Here is a 12,675-nt window from a genome sequence, read left to right on the forward strand (position 1 = left end):
AGAAATTCATACAGGTTTGGAATAAATTAGTACATTATTTTTGGGTGAACTATTTTTTATTTATCTACTTTTTATCTACTTTTATTATTTTTTATCTACTTATTGTATTTCCTTGTCATTTGCAAAATATAATTTTTTCTTCATTTACTTTCTTTCAGACCTCGGCTGTACTTTCTGAGAAAGACAGAGCAGGTAAGTCCACATCATCTCGTTTTATTATCATAGCCCAGTTAGTTTTCTCAAAAATCAAAATTATGACATTAATGACTCAACCTCATGTCGTCCCAAGCCTGTAAGACCTCAATTCATCTTCGGAACACAGTTTAAGATATTTTAGATTTAGTCTGAGAGTTTTTTCTCCCTCCATTGAAAATGTATGTACGGTATGATGTCCTACATCATCAAAGTAGTTCATATGACATCAGTGGGTTAGTTCGAATTTTTTGAAGCATCGAAAATACATTTTGGTCCAAAAATAACAAAAACTACAGCTTAATTCAGCATTGTATTGTCTTCCGGATCTGTTGTCGATCCGTGTTCAGTGATGCTGGTGACGGAGGTCGCTGCTGACCTGTATCTGGTGCGTATCCGTGTATTTGGGTTCAAATAAATATGGCTAACCAAAAAAATGCAAGTCTTTCTCTGTGTCGAAATCCTTATGTTTGTGAAGATGTATACAGAATGTATAGAGAAAAATGTATACAGAATGGAAATCAAAACTGTTAAAAAAGAAAGAAAGAATATGATATGATATGATAATGTTATATATGGCTGTTTCCAATATTAGGATATTCAGTTAATGTTTTCAATATTTGTTTCTTGACAATGTATCAAATTGAAAATCGTATTAAAGGTTATGAAAAACGTTTATCAGATTTTGTATATCCAAGTCAAGTACAACCTTGCTTTCCCGCCAAAAAATGTGAACTGGTAGCACTGGAACTGTCTAAAGCACTAGCAGATGTTATTCAGTTAGACTATCTGAACAGAGACCTGTAGATGTATCTGGAAATGATTTAAGATTATTACAAGAGTGATATATATATCCTCTTTGTTCCTTTATGGATGCATGACCATTTGCTGGGTAAAAGAGATGCTTTGATGGGGCAAAGCATTTTGATGGTCTCACCCTCAGGCTAAGGACAAATGTAGCATACTAGCTATTAAAAGATTGCTGTTTTCTGCTGCTCATGTGGTCATTTGATGTCCGCTGACTACTATATATCAACTGTTACTTAACAGTTGTCATTTGTTGTGTACTTTTTGTTAACTAAAAGATGTTTCAGTTACATCAATGCTGCTATGCTCTTTACCAAACACACCATAATCTAACATTGAGACTTTTAATTGTCATATTAAATGTAATAGCACCAGAGTCAGAAATGACTTTGGACATTCACGATAGATGGATGGATGGATGGATGGATGGATGGATGGATGGATGGATGGATATGTGTGTGCATCATTTACAATAAAGCATTAATGTTGAGAAATTTTCCAAAACGTATATATGAAAATATTATTTAACTGTTTGTATTTAGGATACCATAAATGCTAGCCGAAAGCAGACCTCTTTTTGTAATAAATAAATATAAAAATAAGCACATGTGTACATACATACATACATACATACATAAACAAATACACGAATACACATACATACGTACATAATTGAGATTGCTGAAAACGACTTTCAGAAATCTCCAGTGATGCATGTATATCCAAAGTGTGGGTTGGAAACCTCTGGTCAATCAACAATCAAGTTGACCAGACACCAGACGAACCATAAGAGATCATTCTGCTTTGACCTCTGTGTCTCCCTGGAATCAATACCAGAAAGCAACAGGAGCTGGAGACTGTCTGTCGTTCAAATTACTCATAGTGGTGTGCAATGGAGACAAAGGGATGAAAAGACATTGCATCATGCATTTCCCAGGGTCTGGCATATTTTGGTGGTGTAGATCTTATTGATATCACTAGCAAGCTCTGAATTTTGAGAGCTCCCGGATTTGTGTGTAGGCTATTTTGCGTTATGTAATGACCCCCTGTGGCTCTACGGCTTGGTATTCTGGTGTGTGATGGATGATAAAATGCAGGCCAGATTTTTGCACAATGGCCCCCTGTTTCAAAGCACATCAAAGCTTCTCTGTATCAGGCCAGGAATGTGGGGTGCACAGCCTGGTTACATCACGCAAACCTTGCCCCCAAGATGAAGAGCATACATGGTTCATTTCCGGGTTGTTATGGCGATGACTTTTGGGTCACAACACTGGAGCAAACAGTATTTATGTTGTGCAAGGAAACTGATACCCATCTAGGCGTCCCATCTTACTGTACTATCCCTTTCCAGACTGGGCTAATGCACTGAAACTCCAGCAGCAGTGATTTTGACTGTGTGTTTGCAAATGTTTTGTGTGTTTGTGTGAGTGAAGAAGTTCCTGTTATCTAACACAAGCTCCATGGCCATGAAAGTCTGACATTGTTACTGTAGTTTGCATTCAGGGCCGTTATAAGGGGTATTTGGGGCATCATTGTGTGCTCAAGTTTCTTTGCTGAGGTCTTTACTTTTCATTGCTTTAGTGTTGACAAATGCATGTGGCTGGAGGATTTAGGTTTTTAACCTTGTGATGGCATCTTTATCCTTTTGTAGTGTAAAGGATAGTGTAATCTGCTGATTGCATTATCTAGACTAGACTGATCTTATACCAAAAATGTTTTAATGGTACCACATACATGTTTCTAGGCAGGTGATGGTCTGTGAGTTGAGGATAATATAAAACATTACAGTTTGGCTTTTCTTTCCCATAGAAGGGCAGCAGAGGAAATGAAAAACACAGTTGGTGGTTTGGAAAGCCTTTGCTCCCTCATACCTTGATTGTAATCCATGTAATGCTGATCTGGGATCAGGCCTCCGCATTCTCGCTAACATCTGCCATTAATAAGTGAAACTACAAAACTGATCTCACGTCTGTGCCTATCAAGCGCAACAACGACCTCTCTTTCTTTCTTATCTCCAATGAGTTCGGTACCTGTAATCATGTCCGCAGAACGCCTCCCTCTCCGGCTTTTTGCCTGTAATTCTTTGATGTGCGTTCATCCTAGAGCATTCCTACCCCTATCGCACCCATTCCCCCCTGTCACGGCTCAGGCTCTGGGTCCTGAACAATGGGTCTATTGCTCACTTCTGATCTCTCTCCCTCACCTGCATCTGGGGTCGAGCCCCAGCTGGGTAGAGCCAGGTCAGTCAAGGTACAGGTTGGGAAGAAAGTCTCTGTGAAGAAAGGGGAGAAAAGGGGGGAAATTTGAACAGAGTGCTTGGGAAATGGTGAGTTCTGGGATTAGCCACATCCAGCTTGACACTTCTTCCAACCAGTTACCTCAAATCCATGACTGCACACACACACAAGCAGCAACTACAGTACATACACATATCTCATGGCTTGAAAATTGCAGAGTGTGAATGAAAAATGGCTTGAGGTAGCAATGAAAGTATACTGTAAAAAAATATTGTTGGTTTAACTTAAAAAAGTAAGTAACCTGGTTGCCTTAAAATTTTAAGTTCATTGAACTGGTTTCAATTCAATTAAGATTAATTTAACCATCAGAAACTCAAAATTATATGTTATCTGAACTAAATAAATTATTTAAGTTGATTTGACAAAAGAAAAAAATGTTGTGATTACACTGTAAAAAAATATTGTTGGTTTAACTTAAAAAAGTAAGTAACCTGGGTTGTCTTAAAATTTTAAGTTGATTGAACTGGAAAAAGTGTGTTAATACAATGAAGTAGATTAATTTAACCATCAGAAACTCAAAATAATAAGTTCTCAACTAAATAAATTATTATAAAGTTGATTTGACAAAAGAAAATATGTTGTGATAACAAATCTTGAAAATATTTTTTACAGTGTATAAAGGTCTATGTAGAAATGAGCACCACTAGATATTTTCTGAAATAATGATTGTATGCCTGCACAACTGAACTAAGGAAGCCCATAGGCTGGTTTCAATTGACTGTCATTCCCACAAGACTCGTTCTCCTGTGTTCAAAAACCGTTTGGAGAACAACAAAATTCAGGGACCTAATTATTCTTATATAATACATTTTACATTGTATTATATTAAATTATGTACTGTATGTATTATATTAATTCACCAAAACAGCATTTCTGAAAGTTCATTTGAAACTAAAGAAAGGAGTAAGACTGGAGTGCCATCAAATAAATAAATTATACTTTAAACATATATTAAAATATAAAACTGTGACATTAAAATTGTAATATTATTTCACGATATTACTGTTTTAATTGTATTTTTGATAAAATAAATGCAACCTTGGTGAGCACAAGACTTATTGACTAATTGAACAGTATCATATTTAAAAATATATATTGATAAAACATAATGTCATATAAATATTTTGCTGCTTGTTTTAACCTTATTGGAAAAGTTGTGTCATGAAATTCCTCTACTTCTCATAATAAGCTGGGGTTTTATTTTTTTCATTATTATTATTATTTTCCTTTATAGGCTACATAATAAAAAACACATTTTGTGTGACCCATCCCTAATCTGTATGTGGTTCAAGAATATGCCCAATACAACTTCACATTGTCGTTAAGGATTTGTATTGGTTTTGACATTCTGCTAGAAGATGGAAAAGAGCTGGAAAATAAGTTTGATTCTCGAATCTCGAGTCTCGACTGTTATTATATTATTATTTAATATATTTAAACAATGGATGGTTATATAATTTTAATGGACCCTTTTGAAACTTAACAACCTATAATTTAATTTCTAGGCATTCAGGAAGAACGCATTTAATTTTCATAGATTGCTTTTAAGGGTGGAGGGTCATCAGAAAAAGATTTCTGCTTTGTCTAATATTAAAAGGGGAAAACATCAGCACTTACAATTTCCGGCATTCATCAGTTGAAATGGTACAGCCTGACCTTTTATTTGCTCAGTTGAAGAGAGAACACAGACTGCAGCACATGTGTACATGAAGGAAGCTTTTATGACTCTACTTATTACTTATACTTATTACTTACATAAAGGCACAGTATGTAAGTTTCGTCGCCAGATGTTGCTTATTCAAAACAATAACAAATGGGTAGCTTGTTAATGCTGTTAATTAGCGTGGAATCATGGGAGTTGTCATCTTCACCTCCATATCAGATGGAAAGCAATCTGACGGGACTCGAATCATGTTCATGGATTAGCTATGTATTACAGTTCCTGTGCACCTACCATTGAAGAGGTGTGGGGGTGCTACCACAGAATCTAAAAATTCTCAGGACAGACAATCTTAACCATTCTATTTCATCAGAAACAATCTTAAAACAGGGCTTTAATTGTAAAATACTGAACTTGTCCTTTAAGTAAAACAAAAGATTTAAACAGTAAGTCGTTGTTGAGCTATATAACAATGAGAGTTTTCATCTGTGGGTAAATGTATCCAAACAGAACCTCGCCTGTCTAATAAAACACATGATATATTTAAGCGTCTAGGAAGTAAAACCAGAAATCGTGGGTAATACGGATATGACGCCATTGACAGGTGATGCAATGACATGGGCCGTTACACTGCTCAAAATAGCAGATTTCTCTGGATTTAAACATTTTTGGAAATGTGGGATAATGTAAGTACACAAGACAACAACATATAACATTGTTTGGATATTTTTATCATAGATTTGACATTGTGCCTTTAATGGACGTCATATTCCGTAAGCTTGCATGTTTAATCAATAGTCCACTTACTGGACCTATGATCCTAGGATATTATCTTTGTCTGTATAACCCTGGGAAATTCCACTTAAGTCGTCAAGTTTTCCCATCTGGATGATTAAGATATATTGCTACGGTGGCATCATTTCGAGAGGCTATAAGTATGCCTGGAAAGAGGAAGTTGTTGAGTCACTTTCTGAGAAAAGTAATTTCCTTTCCTTTTCTTTTTTGGGATTGTTATTGTTAAATCTCTTGGATGGGTTTCCTCGTCTGCATATAGGTCTTGATTATCTACCTGCGTTTCCTGTCACACAGAACTGGTGTTTTGTTATCTCTATCTTGTATCTCTTCTCTCTTCTCTCTCTCCTGGTTTTCATTCTTAATATCAGGTTTACTTAAAGAGATATTTCATCATTATTTACTCACCCTCAGGTTGTTCTGAACCCATATTTCTGGTTGTTGTTTTGCATTGTAAATAATGGCATATTCCATAAAGATATCAATCATGTTATCTCTCTAGAGTTGTCTGCATGGTTTATTGCTGAACTAATATGTTCGTTAACTGCATTTAAATAATTTCATTTTTGATAACATCACAAATTTGCACATTGTTGTCCGAGGCCGATTATTTGCAGTGGCGTGACAGAAATGTGTACCCCAGCTATAAACAACCCAATAAATTCTGTCAAACATGAGAGGATCTTAGTCTAACCTGTGATTCACTGAATCACCTAAAAAAAAGAAAAACTATACTGAGTCCTTATCTATCCAGCGATTCAAATACATTTCAATGCCAATTTTCTGAGACGGTTTCACATGAAAGAACCCAACTGACCAACCCGATCTCACGGGAATTCATACGAATTTTCAGAGGTGGAAAATTCGTAACAATTTGTGCGATCTCACTCGTACGAATTAGTCCGATTTTGCTAAATCGTACATAATTTACGAATTAGCCAATTCGTATGAATTTGTACGAATGACCTACCCCTGACCCCGCCCCTAAACATAACCATCACGTGGGTTTAGACAAATCGTACAAATTCGTACGAGTGAGGTCGTATGAATTTGTACGGATTAGCCACTTTTGAATCAATCGTACGAATTCGTACGAATTGGTCGTGAGATGGGGTAGAACTGACACCAATCAACCCTCTTCCCTGAACAGATCCCATCCTGATCTCATGTTTGTCATCTTCATGTCCAGAGGCAATAGTAGCAAAGCATTAATGAGAGTCTGAATTGTGGAGCTAATGTGTTCTTAGGCTTGTCTGTCATGCTTATTTGATTGTAAGAACTTAATGCCCTTACAATCCAAGCCTTTTATTTCCCACACAGTTTTATTGGCTTTGAGTTATTGGTAAATAGACTTAGTGTTTGAGCGAGAGTACATTCTTGGTCACTTCATCTCTTTTAATATGTCCCAAACCTCTTTCCACTGCTAAACCCCCCTGCTTTTATTCTACTTCTCCACTTCCTGCTGCGTCCTTTGACTCCCAGACTTCTCTGTTTTACTGCTTTCTTGCCCTATTAGAGAACCAGTAGACTGAGCTGTTCAAATTTGAAGAATGTACACTTACAATCCCTGTGCTGTTTTCCTTTCGGAAAGCACCTGTTTGAAGACTGACGTTCTGTTGGAGGAGTTTTTACAAACTAATGCTTTCCTGTCCAGGAAAATTATGTATTTTTTTTTCTCCACCAGTGTCATTTCACATTGGCACTAATGGAAATTACATTACAAATCTTTTTTTTTTTTTTTTTTAATTTAATTACTCACTTCTTTCTACGACCACGTTTATATATTTAGCTCACTCTTTTTCTACATGATAATATATTTAAACTGTAGTATTTCAGTTTTTATGTAAGAATAAATAAATATATAAAAGCCACTTGATATTGATGTATAAATGGTAAAGACCTGATAAAAAGTTCCCAAGGCAGTTTGAATGTGACCTTCATATAACAAAACCTTCATTATTTTTTCTGCCATAGGTAGAAATGTTTCTTTTTCCGGGTATTTCTGTGTAGTATTGAATCACTGAGAATCATCTTTTAGTGGATGTCTCTGGTAATTCCCATTTGCCCATTCCCAGGGTCATTCCCTGGCTGTGGTAAGATATAGGCCTGCTGGACAGGAAACTGTCAGTTCTGCATTGTGCATTGATGGGATGAGCAGTTTTTGTAGTACAGGATATGAGGTTTTCAGATTTCTGTAAAGATCACTTTTAGCCCCATATGTGGGCCTTGAGCAATCTCTGTCCCATGACTCAACAGCACAATAATCAGCAGGGATCTTATGATGTGACCACAGTTTGTTTTTGTTTTTTTTTTAGTTTTTTTTTATGGTTTTTATTTTTTACTTTTTTTATGTCAGCTTGTTTGCTTGTCGCTGTGTTTGGGTGGGGACTTTAAAAAATCTGTTGACGATGTTACCTCTTGAACTTGTTCCCCATTGTTTTGTGTTTATAGGTCATTGTGTGTACAGGTAATCCTCTTTTAAGAGTATCAGCATCAGTCTGAGTATTTTGGCTGCTACACAATGTCATGATGATCCACCAGCTTTATTTTGCTTATTATGTATGTGTCTCTTTCCGTCTTAATAGCATCACCCTAATATCGCTTCTGTAACAGTGTCTTAGGTGTGACAGAGAGCGAAAGAAAGATAGACACATTGATTACCCTTCTAGAGTGCTAGCCAGAGCGAGCTATTTGTTCTTCTCAGATGACAACACAGGCTCCTCGTTCACTAACAATAGCCAGGTTTCCATCCAAGGGTTTTTTTGCGAAAAAAGGTTTTGCGCATCAAAATGTTTACCGATATAGCTGATGGAAACGCCAATTATCGATTTTTTTTTGCAAATGTCGACACAATCCTTTTCCGTTTAACTTTAGCGCATAAATGTTATGTCGATATTTTAAATGTCGCGAAAAACGAGTTTGGAAACACTTTTTGTCGAGAAAAAGGGCTTTCACGCAAAAAAATGTGGTGTCACGTGATAATTTCCTCACGCGCAAGGTGCAGTCGTCGTCACAACAAACACTATGGCGGACTCGGGAGCGGTTTTCGTGGACAGATGAGGAGACTCGTTATTTTCTCCATTTAATGGAAGGAAATGATATAACATGTATTTTTGACGGGAAACGACAGAGAAATCTAACCCCGAAAGTTTCGCCTACCACTCTATACTCGGCGCAGGTTGCCAGCTTGTAGAGGGCAATGGCAATCCGCTTTCGTGTTGGAACCGGTGGTCGGTGGCAACCTGGGGTAGGCGCAACATCAGGACCAATGAATCCACACAGCATCTCAAACGTCGGCCGTGTCATTCTAAAATGTTGCACCCAGAGACTTTCTGTAAAGTGTCTCTCCACAACTTCCTCCCAGAACGCCTTATTGCGTGGTCTCTCCCAGACGCTTGGGCTTCGTCGCATAATAAGGGTAGTTTTCGAGCCCTATCAGATGAGCAACTGCTTCATTCTGCCGTCGTCTTCTGATATTTCGGACACTTGCAATTATTTGTGTAACTGTTAATTGAAATGACAGTAAGTTGGCAAATTTCAATTAACTGCCTGAATACTCTCTCCATTTTCTTGTTTGTTTGTTTTGGTGTTGAGGGTGTGCTGACTGGAACCTCAAAAGGTATAATTTGCGATAAAAAATAAATAAATAAATAAAAATGTTTATGGAAACGGCTGAAGTCACTTTTTTTTTTGCGATACACCAAAACATATGCGACAAATCGCTTTCGTCATTCGTGACGTCATCACGCACACAATCATCGGTAAAAGGTCAATTGAATGGAAACAGTCAGGAGACGGCAAATTTCGTATTTTTTTTTTTCCGCATATTCACTTTGTCGATAACATAACAGCGCAAAAAGTGGATGGAAACGAGGCTAATGAGATGAACTTTTCATCTTATTGATGCAATCACTCCAGGAATGGAATTTTCAGAAGAGATGAATGAAAGAGATTGGATGAGTCCCAAAAACGTGTATGTGTGTGTGTCTTATTTGTGTAAGTGATTGAGTACAAAACTCTGCTAGGGCTCTGAAAGTAGGACAAAGTGTTTCCAGACTTCTAACATTACACATGGGCAGACATCTTGGTATATCTGTTGTAAATTAGATTGTGAGGGTGAGGTTTAAATGTGTGCATTCATGTTCTCTATTTGAAAAACTTGACAAATTTAGATCTTGCTCTTCGTGAATTATGCTGATAACTAAAAGTAAGTGAATGAGTGTTTTGTTTTTAAAGGGATTATTCACTTTGAAATGAATTTTTGACATGTTTTAGCTTAACTCAAGGGCATCCAATATGTAGGTGTTTTTGTTTCCACAGTATTTTCAATTTTGATATTTTTAGGTCAAACCGTTCTTGTCTGTTAGTCATATAATGGAGGTATATGGGGTCCACCTCAAAGAGCATGCACAGAGAAGTCCAAATTAAACATTATTTAATGACTCGTAAATGTAATTATTGATGGCCTAAGACACGAAACGACCTAATATATCAAAATTGAAAATACTGTGGAAACAATGACACCTACATGTTGGATGCCCTTAAGGTAAGCTAAAACATATCAAAAATTCATTTCAAAGTGAACTATCCCTTTAATTAAATGATAATAATAATTGTATATTCTTAAAATCTCTTAATCTAAAAACCTTTTAAAATTTTGAAATGCTTTCCAATGGCACTTCCAACTTCCAAATATATATATTTGTAAGCAAAATAAATATTTTGTCCCCAGTTGTTTTTACCTCTTGTATGTTTGTAGGAAGGACAATTGCTACATATGACAGATTAAAAAAATAGAAAAATATTTATTTCATGTTCTCACCATGCTTCATTAGGCAAATTTCTTTTTGTTGAGCACTCTTGTTGAGCTTTTTGCACATTAGATGTGCACACTTTGTGTTAAACATATTGTATATTTGCAAATAACTTTAAATTCCTTATGCATTTGTTTTAACTAATTGTTTGGGGTCATTTCCAGATTTCCATTTAGAAGTGTTGTTATTTATTTTACACCATGTTGCTGTGTGCAAGTTTTAATGATTGAAACGTCTATTTTTGAGTGGAAAAGAGAGGAAGAAATTAAGCTTATCTCCTTTAGCTTTTCTTCAGAGGTCATAAAGTAAATTAGTGTGTGTGTGTGTGTGTGTGTGTGTGTGTGTGTGTGTGTGTGTGTGTGTGTACTATTATTAAGCATCCATTGTAGTGCGACTCTTAGCTGGCCAATTAGCCCTCATCGCTCGCTTCAGTGGTGCATTACTGGGAATGCAAAAGCACTAATCCCAAATTTACGTCCTTTTGGCAAAGTATTGTAAACACGCAGTTGCTATTATTATCTTCAATTATCAACTCTCTTTGAATGCTCATAAACCCAGTCATTTCACACCCCAACACACACACAGAGAGATCACATGCCTTCTGCTACACTGGAAAAATGGAAAAACCCATTTTAATTTTAAATAAAAGAAATTAACCCAATGGCTGATTTTGTCCATATTTGACCCAAAGTTGGGTTAAAACAACCCAGCATTTTTTAGTATTAAAAATACTGTTGTTGTTGTTAAGTATGATTAATTTGTGTGAATCAATTCAAACTGTCCAGTTCATTATTGACAAAAAAAAAACAACAACAACAACAACAAAATCTTCACAAATATGTATTAGTAAATTATAGGTCAATATTGCTTTTGTTTGTTTATGTTCAATTTTTGAAATTTGTAATATTTAAAGATTAATCAATATTGAATGTAGCCTCTGTAGATTGAAGCAAAGTTTGTGTTTTTTAACAGCATTCTGCTAACCAGTGTTATATTTAATTTAAAAAAAAAAATGACTGTTTTAATTCCTTTGACATTGTAAACTTAATTATTAAACTATATAAGATAAGTTACCGTAAATGAATCCTTATTCCATGAAGAATAAATCACAAGGACAGTTCTGAATGAGTGCATGTTGATTGTGAATGTGAACTCAAATAATTAAACCTGCAAATTATTCCTCTGTATATTGTATTATATTTGTTTTATTGTGTTTACTGCTACAACAGCATAAGCTGTCCAAAGAGGCGCGTGCATCTACTAATAGTTCAGCCATGCAAAACAACATTGTTTTGCAGGCTTAGTCCAGTTCATTTGTACTGTTACATAACTAGGAACTTCCATTTGGAGCCTGGCAGTGCTTGAAATGTGTGGATTTACCTAAATTAACAAAATTGTAATCAGATGTTGTTAAACCAGACTTAAAGGGTTAGTTCACCCCAAAATGAAAATTAAGTCATTAATTACTCACCCCCATGCTGTACCAACCCCGTAAGACCTTCGTTCGTCTTCGGAACACAAATGAAGATATTTTTGATTAAATTTGAGAGCTGTATAACTACCACATTGGCTCCTAAGGGACTGCCTCTTGACGGCCCAAAAAGTCAATGAAGAAAATGTTTAAATATCCCAAGTGACTACCGTGGCTCAACTATATGTTTATCAAGCGACGCGGATGCTTTTTGTGCGAAAAAACAAACAAAAATAACGAGTTTATTCGACTATTTCCTTTCTTTCTTGTAGGCCAGAACGAGACTTCCTTATAGATTTCCATGACGCATGCGCGAGAATTGCGATCTAACTGGTGTAAGCTGGTGTAAGCAGATCGCAAATCTCGCGCATGCGTCGTGGAAATCTAAGGAATTCTCGTTCTGGCCTACAAGGAAGAAAAGAAATAGTCGAATAAACTTGTTATTTTTGTTTGTTTTTTCGCACAAAAAGTATTCACGTCGCTTGATAAACATATAGTTGAGCCACGGTAGTCACTTGGGATATTTAAACATTTTCTTCATTGACTTTCTGGGCCGTCAAGAGGCAGTCCCTTAGGAGCCAATGTGGTAGTTATACAGCTCTCAAATTTAATCAAAAATATCTTCATTTGTGTTCCGAAGAC

General features: G+C 36.1%; 1 protein-coding gene across 1 annotated transcript in view; it reads left to right on the forward strand.

Annotated features, from left to right (window-relative positions):
• Positions 1-12,675, forward strand: part of dlc1 (DLC1 Rho GTPase activating protein) — a 112,310-nt gene that overhangs the window by 39,129 nt on the left and 60,506 nt on the right. Inside the window, exon 6 of the mRNA XM_039674679.2 lies at positions 159-192. Within this exon, the coding sequence (XP_039530613.2) occupies positions 159-192 (34 nt within the window). The remainder of the gene's footprint in view (positions 1-158; positions 193-12,675) is intronic.

Source organism: Pimephales promelas, chromosome 6, assembly GCF_988280905.1.
Source record: "Pimephales promelas chromosome 6, fPimPro1.hap1.1, whole genome shotgun sequence".
In the NCBI taxonomy this organism is placed as follows: Eukaryota; Metazoa; Chordata; class Actinopteri; order Cypriniformes; family Leuciscidae; genus Pimephales; species Pimephales promelas.